We start from the raw sequence: 20,770 nt of genomic DNA, 5'->3' as shown, positions 1-20,770 counted from the left end.
GAATGAATAGCAGTTCAGCTGCAGGGCTTTTGGAGATAAACCTGTCCTTGTGACTGGGAGAAATTAGTGCTGCATGATGCACATTGTTGTCTTTGTATTACATATGTGCAGCCGCTGACACTTCTCTGACAGTATGTTTGATTGCTGCTTGGGTATATGTTGCCAAGGATGGGGAGAGGGGGTGTTTTGCCTTTGAGTTAACTGTTATTCACAATAATGAGACAATCATTTCAATCATTATGTGAAAGAAAGGATTATTTTTTGTCCCTCTATTATCCTCGTCAGTCTGCTGGTTTCCTGTTGAAGGGAAGCTTCCAAGCACTTTAAATTATGAGTGGAGGAAAACACCCTCGATCTATAATTAAAAAATCAACCCAAGATAGTTTGGGATTACCATTGTTAATGTGACCATAGGACAATGAAGGCTTGCTCTGATGTTTTAGGTCTGTGTGTTCTGTGAAGATGAATACAACTTCTAAAGGGACGTCCTGGGGCCCCTTCCAGCCTGAATTATTCTGTGATTCTGTGGGCATCCTGATACTGAGGAATGGGACAGAAGCTTGCCTCTGCTTTCCGTGCTTCAGGCTCTTCGCTTGCCTGTGGTACTCCTCTGCCTATTCTATATTGCATCTCCATGTGTCTAGAAACCAAGATTATCTCAGCCTGTTCAGTCATAGGGAGGAATGATTCCTATGAGCTGATTATAATGCCTACATAACCAATGGGACTTACCGTATGATGACTTTGCATGGGGCAACGGAGGGTGGTAATGCAGAGTAAGAGGTGAGGTTTTCTGTCCTTCAGTATTTCTGGTCTCCTAATGGAGGAAGGAACTTGTTTTTTTGACAGATAACTTCTTCACTGCCTTTTGTTGTCTAGTTTCACTAAACACAGGTAAATGCAATGTTCCTTCGAGGGAAAGGATAGCACAGATTGGTCAAAGGAAATGAGCTTTAAGCAAAATGTTATTTTGTGGCTTGTTGCTTTTCAATGAAGAATTAAAATTATAGAGTTTTTTGTTAATGCAGTGAAAAGAACAGCCTATGAGTATCTAATTGGAAAAATTTTACCAATATTTTCTGTTATGGCTTATAACTCTAAAAAGGCAGAGACAATCTGCAGACAGAAGTATGCTTTTTTGCCAAATATGAACAAAGTATTCTGATAAGAGGAGGACTGCCCAGGATGGAATATGCTAAGTGATTAGTTCTTTGTAATTTGCCAGTCACAATTATTCCATGTTTTGTGCTACTCAGGAAACTTTTTGAAGTAGAGTCTGCCTTTGTGAGGCCTCGGTGAGATGAACAGGAGCAAGCATACCTCTGTTTCAGCACCAGTATGTGGCTGATGTGTGGAAGTTGTTTGTCTGAACCCCGATTGCATTTTGAAGATGGGATAGGATGCAGCTGTGTAAAACTTCAGATTTTTGTGCTTTTGGGGTGTTCCTTCCTTCTGACTTACAGATATCAGTGGCAATTCCAGTAACACTTACTTTCCTGTCTTTCAGGTCTTGATACCAGATGACTACTCAGATCCGTTTGATGCCAAAAGTGAGTGGAACAAAATGGGGAAAGGGGAGAACACTGGCTATATGGAACCCTATGAAGCCCAGAGAATAATGACTGGTAAGAAAAAAGAATTGCACATGTGCATATGTGAGGTTTAATTGTGTGGCAGTTTGCATGGATATTACAACTGGTACGAAACAGAAATGTCCTTCGGCACATGGACCTGTGTTTTTTGAAGAGGCTCAGACAGTCAGTAGTAAATGTCATGTAGGCTGTTGTAGGACTGTGTCTTCCTTGGCACCTAAATACTCCTCTGGATCTGGCAGTTGAGTATAGGTGGCTTGGACTGTGTTGTAGGAAGATGACAGTGATAGGAGCACTGGTAGTTGGAGTATGCATGGCCCTGTTTTGCAGGGCGAGGCTGTAACTTGTGTACATAGCAGGGATGGCTGAAGTATGATACTCCATTAGTTCACTTAAAAGCAGTAAGTCAGTTTGCTTGTGACCTTATTTCTCCATCTGATTTCAGCTTCTTGGTCCTCCCTTTACTGGAGGAGGGCTGCAAAGCTACATCCTCATGTCTCTTTCTTGATTCTTTGGTGCTCTGTTTTTCTGTGTTTGTGGACAAAATAGGTCCCTTTAGGATGCCTTTGAGCCTTTAACTGCTGTTCTTTGTAGCCTGCTTCCTTTGTTGTCATGTAGGGAGGTGGCTTATGGTGGTAATGTTCTAAGAATTTGGACTGCTGAACACCCCTTGTCCTCTCATTATGTGAGATGTATAATATAATTATTATTCATGTGTTTTCCTCATATGATCTGCATCCATTTCCTACGAATTGGCTTTGCAGCCTGCAAGCTTTCCTGGGGGCGTGGGGCCATATCTTCTGCGCTTACAAATATTTGGCTCAGTCAGCACTTACCTTTGTGCAGGATCAGTGGTGCATTTCTCAGAGGTACAGTAGGTCCTTTTATCCTCATTATGAGCTGAAGGTCACCATTAGTCCTTCTGTTTTGCCTAGTTAAGTTGTTTGTGTGCTTTCTTTTTCTATCAGCAACTCCTGCTTTGGGCCCTTAGGAAAGATTAATCAGTGGGAGAAGATGAGGCAGTTTGATGCAAAGATCCCTTTTGCATGCCAGTGTTCCTATTTTTCTTTTTTCAAAGAGCAAGCCTGAAGAAAGGAAGGAAATGACCTGTAGAGTACATTGTTTGGAAGCTTTCAGTATCTTATGGAGGGATTGGAAGCTTTTATATCTCATTGACTTAAATCTCATTTTAGCTGAGGAATCTTTAAATAAATAAATTGGTTTGAATGAATTCTTGCAACTTACACAACAATGATGAAAGGTTTTTTTTCCTCAGTAGAAATGTAATAGTGAGCACTTGTAATTTTAGCTTTGAAGTTGATAGTGCTCTGATTTCTTTCTCCCTGTATTTAGGGCAAGAGCTTATTCTATATCCTTTTCCAGGGCTAGCCACAATAAATGGGATATTATGTGGACAATACTGGGTAGGTTAGCAGTTAATTTGTTTAACTTTGCAATTGCTAAACAACTCTTTTGGTCAAATCAGTGTTTGGTGCAGCTGAGGAGCTGGAAATCTACTATGTATGTTCTTATAAAGCAGATGTGAGGAGCTCTCAGATGATAAAATTACTTTCAACACTGGGGTTTAATTGAATATTGAACTGAAAATTGAATACAGCAAGTATTCTGAATATGCCTTTGAGCTGGTAGAAGGTGCTTCATAATCCCTGAAGATGCTTAGTGCTTTGACATCTGGGTGTTTGGTTTCCTATCATTTGTCCTAATGCTGAAAATAGAAAAATAGAAAAAGTCTTCCCATGAACCTCAGTGAGATTAAGTTATGTTCCATTGTATTCAACCATGTGATTTTTTTGTTTCTATAATTGTCCCAAGATTATTCAGTTTGCAATTCCCATATGAATTCTGTTCTATTATGCAACTACCACAGAGTAGCCTTTCTAAAGAGAGCATTTGGACTTAGTTTGGTGTGGTCTCAAAATATTTGCTGCTTTGTTTGTGATATTTGTTAGCTGTGCTCTCTGATGGGCGAAAAGCATGTTATACAACTGTCAATTTAACTTCAACTCATCTGGTGAAGTTCTTTCGTATATTTAGGATGGGCTGATCGCAGACTGGAATCTGCTGTCAGGAGCTGAAAACACTTTGGAGGAGACAGAAAACAAAATGTTGGGGGGGTCTTTGCCAGCTTTCAGAGCTATTTTCCATGTTTAATTACAATTTCAACCTTTTTGTTTAAAGGCTGTAGAGATAGTGTTTTAAAAAGGCATAGCACTGATATGGGGGGATGAGCATCTCCTGTGGATTGATAGTGAGGAATGTGCCCCATTTAAGACTTGTTACCCTTTCTTTCTAAGCAAGTTTTAAGGTACCTTGTAATGATTGTACATTGCTGATGATTATAAAAAGCAAAGAAGTGTGCTTCTGAGGGAACTTAGGTTTCAGCTCACATACTTTATTGTGTCAGTCAGAAATGTTTTCTGTTCAGCCTGTTACGTTATTTATCTTCAGCGTGATGTAGCAGACGGGGAGATACCTCGAGGCCTTGTCTTGTGGAGAGATTACAAAAATCCCTCACCCCCTTCACCCCTTTAAACTCTGTTGTTCTTCTGTTTCGCACTTTTGTGTCACACAGGTAATGTGCAAGGGTGTTTTATGCACCTTAGCTCCACAAATCTTTATGCCATAGTTGTATTAAAGATAATGGCATTATCATAGCTTGACTGTACAAACATCTCCTCAAATTGTTTGATGTCAGGCTAGCTTGACCTTGTGGTTTTTGCAGATAAGAATACTTCCAAAGAAGCCACAGGTGATTTTATTAGGAGGAAAAAAAAATCAGTATTTTTCTGTTCCTTTTAATGAGAGTCAAATAGAGATCACTAAATTCTTCCTAGTCTGGAAGAGAACTCACAGTTCAGCTTACCTATTTCAGCCAACCTTCAGATCTAAAACTTTTCCTGCTTATGTTTCCATAAAACTGGGAGTTAACCAGTCAGTTCTTTACTTCTGTGGATGCCATACCATCAGTTTAGAATGGCTTTTCTGTCTGTTATTCCTCTTTTTAACTGTAGAACTTTTTTGTCTGCTCATTCCTTGTTTACAGATGTATCCCAACTTTTGATTAAGTCTGAATTTTGACACCAGATGTTAGAATTGCACCAGATGCAAGGGTTAGTCAGAAATTGGGGTCTAAAGTGTTTATGCAAGCTGCATACTCCTTGAGGGAGTAGAGTTAGGCAAAGCTCTGTGACTCCAACTGGAGAAGCTAAGTTTACACATAAGGAGAAATCTATGCTGTGTGAAATAAGTATTGTGTTCATCAAAAACTCATTCTGTTCCCAGATGAAAGCTGTGGGGGCTCAGAGATGTGATGTCAAATGGTTTCAGGTACTGAAGACAGTAATTAGGGTCTTCAGGGACAATCTTTTGTCACTACTAAAATGTACTTACTGGTCTATGTGATCCTATGCTGTCTGTGGTAGGAGTGTATTTAATCAGGCTTGAAGTTTTTTTCTGCTGATAGTGTCCCCCAAAATACTGTCTTCCCAGACTTGTAGATCAGGCTGGCTGGAAGAAAGTGACCTTGATGCCAAGATTTGGAAAGGCTTAACCTGAGGCCAAGGCAGGGTGTGGTGAGAACCACTGCATGCTTTTGTTAAAATGTCATCTCCTGGCAGCCACCCACATCCGCTGCCTGGGTATATAATCCTGAATGTTTGTCCTGTCTTCAGGAAGCCCATGCCAAAGGTTAACAGAAAATCCCTGGGGGCCCACTTACTTTAACAGTGGCATCTCTTCTCTTGTGCCCAAATGGGACATGAGATAGCTGATTATGAAAAAAACTAAGACTCCATTCCCCTTGCTTTTTTTTTTTTTTTTTTTTTAATTTGATTTAATATCCAAATCCAGTATGGGAAAAGTGATCTCTCTTTCTGGAATTCCTCTCAGCAGAAAAATCATCTCTGGCTAAGTTTTATCAGATGAAACCTTTTGAAACTCTCCCCTGTTAAAATACAATCTTTTTCTCATATGCCACATACCCTGTAAATACATAGCTGTGGCTACCACATGACCCCATGACCCCAGCTGTATATGTGTGCAGGCTTGTGTGTATGTGCTGTCCAGCCCCTAGGATGGAAGGTGTGTGAAGCAAAACAGGGGGGTGCTTCCTTTTCTGTGTAAGGATTAGCAAGTGCATATTCGTGTTGTTCTGGCTGATGGTTACTTGCCCCTTGCCTGCTTCCACACAAATGGCTTCGTGCTTTAGAAGGAAAAATTATCAAATCTGCAATCCTGTGAGACTTTTGACCAAAACCTGCACATCTATGCCTTCAAAAACTACAGTAACTGCTTGTTCTGACTCCAAAATTCCCTGGGGGGTACAAAAGCTCACCCTTGTCTGCTACCAGAAAAAAACACCCAACAGGAGAGAAAAAACAACAAACAAACATCCAGTAACTTGTTCACCTCTATTTTTTAAAAATTAGGTTTGTATTAAATAGTACCCGCTGTTGTAATGCCACAGAAGCAGTTTGATAACTTTGATAGGGTAAGCTAATGGGCTGAATTAGGAAGATGAGCCTGTGTCAAATGAGAGTTAAGCTTGTCTTGTGGTTAAGCAGTTTTTGGTGAATGCTGAGCAGGAATCTCCTTGGGCATTCTTGAGTGATCTGCCTTTTAAATTTATGCCTTTTGCATAGTCCAGATTCTGTTTGGCTTCCCTGGGACTTTGCTGTTTAATGGATTTGGTGCTTTAAATAACCTTATAATGTGTTTCCTAGGACTGTACCAATAAGAAATTGGCTCAGCATAGTGGAATCTGTCATGTACTTCAGGGAATACAGTGTTTTTTAAATAGAAGAGTTGCTCTGCATTTGCTAAAAGTGGAGGTGTAAAATCATCAGCTCACTTCTTAATGGCTCTCTTGAAGTACAGCCAGTTGGTAGTAGCTGTGGTTTGTATTTGTGCCTTTACATATCCTTTTTTTCACTACCTTTAAAAAGCTGTCTTCAGATCTTGCAGCTCCTTCCTTTCTGACAGGGAATGGCCACCCCTTCCTGGTGTGCTGTGTGCTCCAGGTGTGGGTCTGAGCTAGAGTGAATGTGCCCCCAAGAGCCATAGGAACAGTGTGGCATTTTTGCCTTGTTCTCATTCTGTCTGGGGATTGCATGTCCCAGTGTAAATACAGATATAAGAAGGAGTTCTCTGTGATCTAATTATCTTGGACATGCACGTGCTGGCTCAACGTAGAGTGGGATCCTGGCCTGACAGCTGTCATGCATATATGAAAACCACTACAGATATCAAAGATGATACTGATTTCCAAAGATCTTGAAAACAAGGTGGACCAGCAAAAAAGAAAGCAACCTTCAAAAAAGATACTACATTGCTGATGCTGTCATGATAACCGCATTCTAGCCAGAGATAAATGAGGAAGGATTGGAAAGCAAAGAGGAAAAGAAAGAAGAAACAACCCAAGATAACACTGCTGTAACTGGGGTTCCTTACAAGGCTGCTGCCACAGGTACTGCTTTGTCTGAGCTGTCTAACAGCAGAAAGAACTCTGTTCTTTCACAGTGGCCCCAGAGCATTGGGCAACTTCAGTGTAAATCCTCTTTGTTCACTTGCACAGTCTGAGCTGTCTCCCTGAGCCAGTTGTAAGTGGGGTGTTTCCATTGCAACTCTCATGCGTGCTTTCACTTTTATTTTTCTCTTAGCATTGGCCCTAGAGCCTGCCTGTGCTGCAGTAATGTATTACCTGTCACAAGAACAGCCCAAGGGAGCTGTGCTGCCTTTCCAAGCCTGCAGCCAAACACCATGGCTTGAATCAGGCCTAGGAGGTATTTACACACTTGAGAGAAACAACTCCCCAGAGAAGCAATGGCTGGGGCCACTGCATTCTCCTGGACAGGGATGGTTGAGCCATTGTCAGGCTAGAGTGGTGGTGCTTGTAATGTCAAGGTTGTGCTGTGATCCATTCTTCTTGGGGAACAACAGGGGAAGAAGAGATAAGCCTAACCTGTGCGTGTGCTCCGACCAGCCTGTACCAATGGCAGATGCTGGAGAGCAGTCTGTTTGTTTACTGTGATAATTCCTTGCTTGAGAAGAGGGAGGGTGCCCTCAATTCATGGGTACGGCCATGCTGGAGGGAAATGTGGGTTGTTTTTCCCTTTAAGACGCTCTAAGAAGCACAAGACCCTATCCCAGCTATACCCTGTGAGCTTTCCACTGTCTCCTGATAACTTTGTGTGGTGACATGGCACTTCCAGGCAGCTCTGCCTCTCAGTATGAATTAATTAAGCCCTCAGATTGCATGAAACACTTGCACAGTTGATCAAGGCAATCTATACCACAACTGTCTGTGTGGTGGATCATAGGGGGCATCTGAAAGTCACCTTTGGAGGGGGCTCCAATCTTGGATCATCATTCAGCTATATTCTTGAATCCTTTCCTATGATATAAGCTAGTTGGAGTCTCTGCTTTGCTCAAAAAGCAGTCCAGAGGAAATACAGCACAGCAGTCTGAGGGCTTTTTCTTCTCTCCTCCAGCACATGGGAGGGGGGGAAAGATCTGATAAATTTGCTTGGTTTTCTTCCCCTCACGTCTACAACAATTCTGCGCTGTTGTGAACTAGAAGGCTTTTATAAGCCTCTGGATTTGGTTACAGGCAACATATGATGATTTACTTCTTTCTAGCAGACAAGTTCCTGGGTGTCTGCAAGTATTCAATGTCTGTCTCCAGGCAACTTCATAGCTACAGGGCCCATGAGTTCAGGCTATTTGCCTACAAAAATCCCTCTGAATGCCAGTTTTCTGAGCCTGTAATCTATGCCTGGTGCAAGGTGAGCTTTTCTGAATTCTGCTCCAAAGCCTGTTGAAGAACCATGTGAAGGAACCCCCTGTTGTGCAGTTCCATTCTGACACTTTCAAGTGTGGGGAGACCTGTTCTGTGCTCTCTACCTTCCTGATACCACCTGGCTGCAAACCGCATGTGGCAGTTCCAGCTGCTGTGTAAGCAGTGGCCACCTGTGGAACAGAATCTTTTTAACCCACCAGGAGTCCTTGCAGGCCTGGCAGATGACTGCATCCTCCTCCATGACAGCAGCTTTTGTATTTATTTACTTATTTATTTTATTTTTCTTTTCTTTTAGTGGCAGGAAGTGCAGTGCAGAGAAACAGTTTTGAAGTGTTGTTCTCTCTGATGGGAGAATACAGTGTTAAATGAGGAAGTCTATAGGTTTGTGAGCCAGGCTGTAATGCGGTACCCTAATGAACAAAGCTGTGGTGAGATCAAATCCTCCATATGAGGGCAGGACAGACTACCAGCTGGGTGTGGTTCAAGACCTGAGATGTTAACCTGTTGCTCACATTTTCATTCACCCAAGGCAGTATGAAAGCATGCCTTCCCTGAGGAATGTGTCTATGGAGAAAAAACTATTGCCTTTTCCAGGTCAGGAGCTGTGTTTTCTATGCTCTAGAATGAGGAGAGAAGGAAGATTGCGGCCTACTCAGCCTTGGAGTTGCCTTTGGAGTTGGGATAAGCACAGAGTGCATTAGTGCCTCCTGTATGTTACAGGCCCAGAAGTGCCTCAGGGCTGTGCCCTGCCTGGAATTTTGAATGTACAACTTTAATTTTCCTTTGCTTTTGTAGGCAACATGTGGCACTGTGTCAGGGACTTCAGTCCCTGCTTGAGGCTCTGGCCCCCTTTATCATGTGGCTGCCTCAGGGATATGGTTGAGAAGGAGGAAACCCCTCTTGCATTTCAGCATTCTGCAGATTTTATTGGGTGGGATTTCTGAAAATAGTAACTCTTCCTGAGATGTGACATGCCACAAGGTATTCCGCATGAAGCGAAAGTTGTATTACAAACAAACGTCAGAAGAGTTTGATAAAATAGCTGATAAAATATCCACTATGCTTTTTCTCTGCTTGGTATAGCTTCTGAAGCTACTCAAGACATAAAATATCTCTTTCAGGATAGTGAAAGGCTGGTGTTTGCATTTGGGGAAGCTGAAATTTAGCCTTGGTCTTGATGCATTTCTTCCAAGAAATTAGTCACACAGAATACCTGCTATCCGCCACTTTTCTGGAACTGAGAGCATTAGATCTTGTAGGTGGGACATGCTGACTCATGAGATCAGTGGAAGTGCTAATATGCATCCCTTTGAGTCAGTCCTGAATCAGCACAATAGTGTGCTGCCAACACCTCGGGAGGACTCTGGAAGATCTGGAGGAGTCCCAGAGGAGCTGCTCAGAGTAAGTGAAAAGCTGAGTCCACATGTCCTGGACGTAGTTAAATCCAAGAGGAACATGTCCTTACTTTGTGGACTGTGTGGGGCAAGCTGAGCTGAGCCAAGAGCAGCTTGTATCAAATATTGACCCCTGAAGCATTTACAGAGGAGAGGGATCTCTGCTGGACTTGAGAAGATATGGAAGGGTTTCTAGAGATGCTTTAGAGCACTTGATTCATGGCATAGACATACCTATTATCATCTTATGGTGGACAGTGGTGCCTGTGTTGCTCAACCTGTGTCAGCCTGTGTGATGACACCTGCACTCTCAGCAAAGTTTTCCAGATGACCAATAAACTAGGGGAAGTGGTTGATGAGGAAGGGCAGAGCCTCCATGCAGAGGAATTTTAATAAATTTGGCGATTGGGCCTACAGGAACTGTGTGAGGTTCAATGTGAAGTGCCAAGGTCCCTGACGGAGTGGAATAACCCTATTTCTTGATGCCTGCAGGGATTTGCCTGGCTGAGTAGCAGCCCTGCTGGAAGATACCTGGGTGTTCCTGAATGCCAGGTTGAACCCAGGCTACCCAGTGCTCCTGTCAGGAATAGGACAAAGAACATACTGGGCTATGTAAGGAGAAGCACGGCCAGCAGATACAGAAGTTGTTATTCACTGTCTGGCACTGGTGAGCCCTGACCTGTACTACAGTGTCCTATCTGGGTCCCAGATCAAGAAAGAGGTGGAGAGACTGGAGAGGAAATAGCAGAGACCTGTGTGGATATGGCATGGATCCTTCTGTGTGTGAAACATTGGTGATGGTAGATGGCAGGTTGAATGTGAGCTATTCCAAGGTGCATATAAGCCAGGATATAAGGCAAACCAAGCTGTGTTTGGAAGAACACAGCCAGCAAATAGAGGGGGAAGTCATCATGCCCTCTCCTTATCCCCAAGAAGGATGCACCCGCTGGACTACTGTGTCCAGTTTGCACATACCCCCCTCCACACAGCTGAAAAAACTAGAAAGTGGCCATCACCAGCTGGACAGTGGCCTGAGGTGCATGGCTGGTTAGTCTGATGAGGAAGAGGCTAGGGACATCTAACACCATCCCACGCTACCTGAAGGGCAGTCAGAACCCAATCCTTCCCAGCCATGCCAGGCATTGCAACAAGAGGCAACAGGGGCAAGATGCAGGTTGGGGGATCCAGGTGGGGCACTGGGGGAACCTTTTTGCCTTGGAGAGTGGTCTGCCCTGGACAGGTTGCCAGGGAGGTGGTGGTGGAGGGGGTCTTCATTCTTTGAGGTTTACAAGCTTTGGCTAGGCAAAACCTGGGCTACTCCATCTAGTGTTGTGGGCACCTGACTCCTCTGAGTGGGAGACTAGGCTGTACACCTCCAGGGTGCTCTTCTGTATGTAGCGGAATTTCCTTTCATGCATTTGCTTGAGCTCTGAATAGTTGTGTGGGTGGGTGTTTTTTCTATTATTTTTGCTTTATGTATCCATTACGGTGGTGTGAATTGTTGCACGGTCTGTAGAAGATACGCTCCTCCGCTCTTTTTCTGCTTCAAGGAAGGAGTTCTCCATAGTGTCTTATTTTATGGAATGGTGTTTTCATAATTATCATTCATGCTCTTATTCCGGATGTAGGAGTTGTCTTTCGTGTTTTTCTGTTCTTCTGCTCAGTTCTGCCAGGAGGTGGGTGAAGGGGAATCTGTCCATCCTTATTTTCTGCCTGCAGGAGGCAGTTTCTTATTTCCTTTGAAACTCCTCTGAGTTGCATGGCAGTGGGCAAGACTCCACTTTTAGCTAGTCAGTACCTCAGATTCCGTAGCCTAGAAGTGCATCTAAGGGACCTTTGTCCTCCTGGGAGCTGGCTGTACTTTTTGCCAGTAGGGGCTGGGAGAACTAGGTAGAATTTCTAAGGAAATTTCCGTGCTTTATCACAGGCTTGCAGCTGTAATACTCTCTTCCCTTTCTTCCTTTTCTGTGTATTGATCATTGTGCCTTTGTCAACATCATCCTGGCTATGCAGTAGAACAGCGGTTAAACTTGCTCACAGCTAGGCCTTTTGTGCTCTGCCTCCATCCCTTTGGCTATAGAAAGCTGAGTCTGCTCTCTACAGTACAGGCAGTGTTAGAAGAGCAGGTGTCTTCCTGCTCTTCACTGCTTCTTTCTAAGGGCTGAAGTAACAAGCTGTGTCTGAATCATGGTGGAACCTAATGTGTGGCAGCCAGCTTGGCAAGGAAAACACATCTTCCTTTACTGGAAGCTCCTTGTGGACATGCTGGGAGCCATAGCTCTGTCCTGCTGCAAGCTAACTCAGAAATGCTGGGAGTGCTGAGAAAACAGCATTCTCAGGAACTTGCACCTAGTTTAAACAACCCTCGGGTGCCAGTTTCCCTTGTAGCTGAGAAGGCTTTTTTTTCGTTCAGACATGTACCTTCATCTGAATAGTCCCTATAGTGTGCTGGTGGTGAGTCAGTTCTTGTAAAATCCTTATTCCTTTACCAGGTGGCCTCTGGTGCACTGTTTGTTCTGCTGAGTTTACCACTGCAGATAGTGCAAAATGAGCAATAGCACTTACTCTGATACGTATTTCTTAGCAGTGATACCTTGGGATGCTTATAAAGGAAGTTTTGGTTGGAGTGGAGGTCACGGAGCCTACCAAACCAACACACGATTGATGGGCACTGTAGTGGACAATGTAGCGGCTTGGTTCAAGATTTGAGATCTGCTTGTATCTAAGCATGGGAAACAGCTATAGCCGGCAGAAGAGCAGGCGGTGTCTTTGCCCACTAAGCTCGGCAGAAAGCATAGCTTCCAAAATGCTTTAAGCTTGTTCTCTTGCTGAAGGAAAACACTCTTTGTTGGCGCTACCATTCCATCTGTTCCAATTCTAGACTCTGAAGATCTAACTCTGGGCTAGCCCACAGCTAGAAATCAGTCAAAACATGGGAACCTATCCAGCATCAACCCATCTGATGTAGATTCTCCACTACAGTTCGTATGTTCGTTATACTGTTGGCAGATGGTATGAATAAGGCTACATGCTGGTCATTTTAGCAGAGCAAATTTTAGGGGGGTTCTTATGTGAGGGAAATGTGCAAGGTAACTCTCCTCTCTTGGAGTTTGTGTCTGAAGGCGTGTTTTAACTCACTGTTTGAGGTGGAATAGCCAAAGGATGAGCTCTGAAGCAGTTGAGTAGCATGCAGAAGTGAGCTTGTGGCTGGTTAAAGATGGCTTTTTTTTAATGTTGGGAGACTTGTAAAAGACTGCACTGGAAATCTGGGAGAGCTGTTCCCAGAGCTGAGAAAGATGTGACTAGTATGTCTTGAGTATACCCCACATTTGGAGCATGATAGTAGTGTTACTGTGTGCATTTATATACCTGCAGCTAGTCTGAATGAAGTGCAGAATTCCCTGTAGAGAGCTTGCTGAAGCGAGGATGTACTTCGAGCATGTTTTAAGGAAAGAGCACAGCAGCTCAAAAAAGATAGTTAAAAACAGCATGTCCTTCCAAATCTGTTCTGAAGTTGCTTCTTTCTTTGTTAGATATCTGGATGGAGATTTCATTCAGCAGTGATCTAAAGGAAGGAAGCTGTGCTGGACAAGGCAAGTCCTAACTATCCACAGCTATTGTGAACTGGGAAGCATTACAGAAGAGGACTCCTACCTTTCCATTGTGTGTGATGTGTGTGAGTTGAGGCATGATTGAATTAATGCTGGAGCTGCTTCAGCACAAGTGCTCACCTTCTCTCTGAGCAAAGCAACTGATCTCACGTGTGCTATGAAACTGCATCACACTAGATCCCTGGCCAGTGGCCACCATGGTCAGTGCTTCTCTTACTGTCTTCATAGAGTGCTTCACATCCTGTCAGAGAGTGTGAGAAAACCAGGCCAGAGCTTATGTACTCTAATTTTTCGCGTTGAGAAAGTGTGGTGTGTTGTGACTGCTGTAACTAGATACATAGCTGGGGGTGGAAAACAGCTCTGTGTAGAATGAACAGTATTTTTCTGTGTTTAATTGTGTCTCCTCTCATAAAACGATTTAAGGCATTCTATCTAATGCCTAACGTTATAGTGATGATTGCTGCTCTGGGTAGTGTGTACCAGCTTACAAATGTGTGGAGAAAATAAAATAATTATCATATCTAATCTGTACAGCTGAATAAATGTAAAATATAAAGCTTGGCATTCTCTTAAAAGAATATCCCTCCCCCACACATTGGTCCAGAATAGGAGTTGGAAGGAGACACCCTGAGTCTTGCTGCTTCATGCATGACTTGTATGGGCCAGAGCTCAACACTCAGGTTGGGGCTGCAAAGGTACCTAAGCCTGTGGTAGTTTGTTGCTCCTAATTTAGACCAGAGAATGTTAAACTGATACAAATACAGTGTACAAACATAAGCCCCTTTAGTTTCAGTGTGCAAACATTAAACCCATTTTTGGGTAATAAGTCAAGGTTTAAATGACTGTTTTCATTCTGTTTCAACACTCTTTGCTTAATTTTTCTCTTATGACCAGAAGTAATCTGTAAGGAGACCAAATTTAGATGGTAGTGAAACTTGAATCAGAAGTTTCGTTTCAGGGATATAAATGATTGAGTTCTAGCTTGCCATTTTTCTGTCACTTCTCATTAAGACACAACTTTTTGTCTGAAGTAACGGGAAACAAGCTTTGGAAAGGTGAGTCAGTATGATAATAGACTGACCAAAAGTATGTATGGAAGGTACTTAACTTCATTCATGCTAGTTACTTGTTCAGTGTCTGCAGAATCAGGCCTGTGTTTTAGGCACTAAAAAATAGGCACTGGGATGTTTTGGAAAGAAACTGTACAGTTCAAAATGCTGTTTAACCAGTGCCTGCATTTCGGAGACTCCCTGCATCACGTGGGTAAAGAAACACTACTTTTGTAGTCCTTCCTTTCAAGAGAGGTGCTTGCAGAAAACATATCTGTTCTACAAATACAGACAATGTCTGCAACATGTGATGATTTTTTTTTCCATTGCTTGATGTCTGGATGCACCTTAAACACAGCATTGGGTTTTAGCATACAGGGTTTTACTCTGCTTCTTAGCTTGCTGCTTTGATTCTGTCTTGTCTGTCAGTCAGTCATCATAGGCCACTCAAAAAAAAAGCTGTGGGTTTTCAGGTCAGTTTTCCTAAGGACTTTGATCCTTTTAATGTTAGATGTAGTCTGCCTGTCCCTTCAAGACAGGGATGTTTCTTGCAGCTGTGTGAGGAGTACCAAGGTCCCACGTGGTCCAAGAGAATGTGTCATTTTAATACTTCTGCAGCTGGCTCCTGAGAAATGCAAAAGAGAGAACTGTGACTTTATAATGAGAAGACAGCAGTCTGAATTCACTAGGAGTCTTGGAAGTCTTCTGACTGCAGAAAATGAAAGGGCTCCTAGTTCTCTTATTTGATGCTTGTCTTGCTTGATTAAGCAACTTCTTGCCTCTCTCTATTCAAAGTCATTTTAGTCTCCCTACCTTCTCACTTCAATCATCCTCACCCCCCCAGTACAAGTTATGTTGGATTTGAAGAACTCTTACTGCTCCAGCCATCAAATGGAATAAAAAAGCTGAAAATGCCTGTTCACCTGTTGCGAAAGATTCTGGTGGAGCATTCTTTGCTGGAGCAACTAATGCTAGATGATGGGGCAGCTAATTCTGGATCCCATTTCCAAGTGTGTGAAGAAAAAGAAGGTGATCATGAGTAAGCATCATGGATTCACAAAGGAGAAATCAGGCTTAACCAACCCGATAGCTTTTTCTGAAAAGACTGTCTGGGTAAATGAGGGGAGAGCAGTGGCTGTTGTCTACCTTGACTTCAGTAAGGCTTTTGACACTGTCTCTCATAACGTCCTCATAGGCTAGATGAGCAGACAGTGAGGCGGATCAAAAACTGGCTGAATGGCCGAGCTCAGAGGGTTGTGATCAGTGGCACAAAGTCTAGTTAGGGGCCAGCAACTAACTGGCCCCCCAGGGGAGTTCAGTCCTGTTCAGCTTATTCATCAGTGACCTGGATGAAGGAACAGAGTGCACCCTCAGCAAGTTTGCTGATGACACAAAACTGGGAGGAATGGCTGATACACCAGAGGGCTGTGCTGCCATTCAGAGGGACCTGGACAGGCTGGAGAAATGGGCAGAGGGGAACTTTATGAAGTTCAACAAAGGGAAGTGGAGTCCTGCGCCTAGGGAGGAATAACCCCATGCACCAGAACAGGCTGGCAGCTGACCTGGTGGAAGGCAGGTCTACAGAGAAGGACCTGGGAGTACTGGTGGACAACAAGTTGCCCATGAGCCAGCTATGTGCCCTGGTGGCATAAAAGGCCAATGATGCCCTGGGCTGCATTAGTAAGAGCATCACCAGCAGGTTGAGGGAGGTGATCTTCCCTCTCTACTCAGCCCTGGTGAGGCCACACGTGGAGTACTGTCTCCAGTTCTGGGCTCCCCAGTATAAGAGAGAGATGGACCTGCTGGAGCAAACACAGTGAAGGGCCACGGAGATGATTAAGGGACTAGAGCATCTGTCATAGGTGGAGGGGCTGCAAGAGCTGGGACTGTTTAGCCTGGAGAAGAGAAGGCTTGGGGAGATCTTATCAACATGTTTAAATACCTGAAGGGGGAGTGTAAAGAGGATGGGGCCAGACTCTTTTCAGTGGTGCCCAGGGACAGGACAAGAGGCAGTGGGCAGAAACTGAAATACAGGAAGTTTCACCTGAATGTAAGGGGGAAAAAAAACTTTTTACTGTGAGGATCTTTGAGCATTAGAACAGGTTTCCCAGAAAGACTGCAGAGTCTTCATCCTTGGAGATATACAGGTAGGGTTCTGGGCAAGGTGGTCTAGGTGACCCTGCTTGAGCAGGGGGATTGGGCTAGATCTCCAGAGGTCCCTTCCAACCTCAACCAATCTGTGTTGTAGAACATGCCTGTGCAGGAGGTCATGTGGCAATCAAGAGGTCTTCTTCCTTTTCTGTGAATATTAGAGCAAGTTGTATAAAAAAAATTAAACTGTTTGGCATTATTCCTTGAAAGCACAGTTCTGTAGACTGCAATTCCTTCTGGTGTCATCATTGTCGCATCCAGGCATGGAAAGGACAAGAGTCAGCAGACAAACGGAAATGAGAGGTTCCAACTGAATGTAAGGAAAAACTTTCTCATTGTAAGGACAGTCAGGTGGTGGAACACGTTGCCTAGAGAGGTTGTGTAGTCTCCATCCTTGGATGTTTTCAACACTGGACTGAGCATCTAGTGCTTGAGCACCTGATCTGACCTGACCATGCTTGGAGCAAGAAATTGAACAAGACGACTTCCTGAGGTCTCTTCCAACCTGACTTATCCTCTGACCCTGTAACTCAGCTTGAGCTTTCTGCAAAGGCTGTGAGAATCAGCATATGCCAGGCCGCATGTGAGAATCCATGACTGGTCTCAGTCCATTTCCAGCTTTGCCACTGTGACAGTATGCTCCCTATAGTGGTCTTTCTCAGTTGAATCACTGAAAAAAAACATACAGGAGCTTATCAGGCATAAAGAAGCACCCTGATGAAGATTCATCCACAAATATCTCAGTGTTATGGAGGTAACAGACATTGGACAGAGAACGTGCAAGCTGAAAGCCTGCTGTTCTTGCAGTAGTGAGAATGGTTTCTGACAGCTGTTCACTACCTTTTCCTGAGATGAAGGGAAAGGGACCGAGGCTGGACAAATGGGCTTGCGGGCTGGACAAGGCCTGCATGTGTGTAGCCAGACTGTGCTGGCAGGAGGTCAGGCTGCTCTGTAGCTAGAGGTGTGCTGTGAATTCTAGGTGGAGCTGTTACTATTCTAGTGGGACCTCTGCTAATATCATGATTAAAACTCTGAGAATAAATGTTTCTTTTTGGAGGGGAGGGGAAGGTTGTTGCTATTACCTGTGCTATGAAGTCAGAGGGAGATTCTGCCCTTTTCTCAGCTGGCAGTGCTAAAGTTAAGTATCTCATTAGGAGTCTTTTTAAACTAGTGAGGATTTTTTTTCTCAGAAGTACTTTCTCAATCATCCTTTCATATGATACTCTCTTTAACAGTGTGTTTTTCCTCTATACTATGCATAAAAGTTAAGCTAGTTCAAAGTAGATATCTTCAGTGACTTCAGTAAAAGAGAAAAGCAAGTCAGCAGTGTAAGTATTAGTTAACCATGTGATGAAGCAAAAGTAGTACTGCTTGAAGAGAAGGAGAAGCCTTTTCGGCTGTAGTATTTTGTCATTTTTGCTGTGCTTAGCTTGTTGGTGAACAGACATATTTTTTGCGTGCTGGCTTTGCATCCAAACTCCAAAAATCTCTAGTGGCACAACATGAGTGAAATCTCAAGAAAATGCAGTGTGTTTCTGACATCAGCTGTATTTTGATAGCTGCTATTTCTCCTGTTTTTTGTTTGTTTCTTTGTTTTTTGTAAGCCAAACCAGAGGGAATTTTTCATACTCTAAATCAATGAAGGTGAAAGATTCAGACAGTTCTGGGTCTGCTCGCCATAGAAACTGAACAGCATCTCATACTAGCTGACTAGCCTTTTAATGGGACTTCAGTGTCGGTGGGGCAGTGTCATAAAATGGGTTTAAAATGTCAATTGAAACTGCTCCGAAACCTAGCTTGTTTTGTGCGCTCTGCATTTTACAGAGACTGGCAACACAACATGTGGCTTCTTACCTTCTCTTGTTTCTGGCTATGAAGAGCTGTGCTCTTTTTGTTATGTAAAATACAGGTGTTGCGTAAAATGACAAGAGGCTAATCTCTGTAGGAGCAGCCTGCAGCTGGGGTCAGATAAGCCTCTTCCAGTTTTAGTCTATGTTGTCATGCTGATGTGAGTGTTTCTTTCTATCACCCCTCCCCAAGCAAAGACCTCACAATCTTCCAGTCTGATGCTGTTGGACTGTGGTGTGTTGCCATGGATTTCTCAAACAGTGTCAACCCTTGAAAGAAGAGGCTGGAAATGAGGCTTGGGTGGACTTAAGATAGCTCAAACAAGGTCACCTTGTTTGTTTCACTGTATGGCCATGGCTTGGAAGGGGAGAGTTAGTGTGCAGCTCAACTGCATGAGGCATAAAGTAGGCAAGCAAAACTGGTGCTATTGTGGGTCAACTAGCAATTAAGAATGAATCTGGAAAAGTGGGGGTAATGAGGTTTGCCTGGAGGAAATCTGGACTTGTTTTGAGATCTGAATTGTGTTCATTTTTTGCAGTTTGGAAAGCTATGCGAAGAAGCAGTGGTTTTTTTGTGGCTTTGGTCTCTGGTGCTGTGGTAGCTCTCCTGTGGTCTGTCAGCTGTTAAACTTGGCTGGGGTAGGCTGCAAAGCAGAGAAGCTTAGAACAGCTGAGCCCTCCTGAACTTCTCCTAGACAAGCCCAGGAGCAGCTGTTGAAGCTGTAATGCAACCTCAAGTGGGCAAAGAATTGTGTGCCTTACTGTCTCAAATGCAATAGTAAGGAAAAAGAACAGAAAAGGAAAGAATGTGGTGTCCTTCAGATTTACCATTGCTTTTGTCTGTGTTGAATTGAAAAGGAATAAGTATTGCCCTATTTGCCCCTAGCTTATTAGAATGCACCTAATACTGGAGCATCTGCACTGACACTGAGAAAACCTGGCATCATGGTGGAATATAGAGCAGAGGAGCAGACAGCCTCTCGTAATCCCCTTTTAAGGTTGTTTCTATATCTTTCTTAAAAATCAAAACAAAACACTTTCACAGCAACAAACCCAGCTTTCCACACTTACCTCTTCAGATGCGGTTTTGTGTAAACATTTTGGAAATGTTTTCGTGCACTCTGGTCTAGTGGTTTAGTGGAGCATATTGGAAAATAAGAGTGTAACTGGAAAAGCTACCACAGTGTGTTGACTCAGTTACACGCAGCAAGATCCTGGTGAGAATGAATTTTTATGACATGATATTTTCTGACCTGACTTAAATGGAAAACATCAGATGTTACTATTCATGATTTCTGATGCTTCTGTTGAAAGGAGTATATGGGAAGTAAGAAGACTGATTTGTGGTGTTTTCTGGACTGTGCTTTCATTTTCTTAAGAATAAGATCTGTTCTTAATGCTGTTCTGCTGAATACTTACCAGTTTCATTTGCTGGTATTAGATAATTGTGTACGCACAAATGCTGTTAAGTGATGACATGAAAGACTTTGATAAAATGTTCTAAAGCATATCAATAGCTCCGTACATTCAAATACAACTTCAGGTCTGTACTATTATATAAAAATGCTGTCCCTGAGGACAAAAAATGCTTGTCTAGCAGATAATAAGTGAGCTTTGGACTAAAAATGAACATCAGGTCAGGGTTTGCCTGTGCAGTATAACAAATACAGACAAACCTGCAAACACATGCAATCTTTCACAGGCTAGATGCTTCCTCTGAAGTGCAATTCACATTTCTCTGTTGCTTTTGACCATGTAGCCATATCTATGGGAGAAATCTACTGCAGGAGTCTCAAGTAGCAGTCCTTCCCCCTGACTTGTACTCCATATGGGGAATGTTGGTGGATGGCTAAATCAGAGATGGCAGCTGTTCTTGCTGCCTGAATCTACCACTTAAGTCTGCCATGTGTGGTGTTCCTGTGGGCAACTTCCTCCCAGTCCTGAATCATACAGCAACTTAGGTCTGGGGGAACCTCTAGAGGCCCCTCCTCCACTGCTTCCCTCTGCACCCTCCACCCTTGAAAGTATAGCCAGCTTCAAAGTGAGCTGCATGCAGGGAATGGGATTCTTTCAGTAATTCTCATTAAGCTTAAACTCCCAGATGTCAGGGAAAGAATCGCATGTCTGCTCTTGGTTTTAATAAAGTGATTTTTCCTGATAATCTGCATATTCATTGCAATATAGTCTTAAATGTACGAGTGAAGATACATATTTATACTCACTAAAACACTTGCTGTTCAGACCTGGTCTTGTGCCCAGCTTTTGAGTAAGCTCTCAATAAGCAGAGAGCCTGACAGGCAGGCGAGGTT

General features: G+C 43.4%; 1 protein-coding gene across 3 annotated transcripts in view; it reads left to right on the top strand.

Moving 5' to 3' along the window:
- The window catches only part of SHB (SH2 domain containing adaptor protein B), a 119,070-nt gene that overhangs the window by 23,438 nt on the left and 74,862 nt on the right, over positions 1-20,770 (top strand). For all 3 annotated transcript variants that reach the window (XR_010385956.1, XM_064501379.1, XM_064501378.1), the window contains exon 2: positions 1,508-1,625. Coding sequence is in view for 2 of the 3 variants with exons in the window: in XM_064501379.1 (XP_064357449.1) it covers positions 1,508-1,625 (118 nt within the window). In the remaining variant the exon portion in view is untranslated. The remainder of the gene's footprint in view (positions 1-1,507; positions 1,626-20,770) is intronic.

Source organism: Dromaius novaehollandiae, chromosome Z (assembly GCF_036370855.1).
Source record: "Dromaius novaehollandiae isolate bDroNov1 chromosome Z, bDroNov1.hap1, whole genome shotgun sequence".
In the NCBI taxonomy this organism is placed as follows: Eukaryota; Metazoa; Chordata; class Aves; order Casuariiformes; family Dromaiidae; genus Dromaius; species Dromaius novaehollandiae.
Note: the sequence above shows the minus strand (reverse complement) of the source record. Positions and strands in the feature narration are given on the sequence as shown.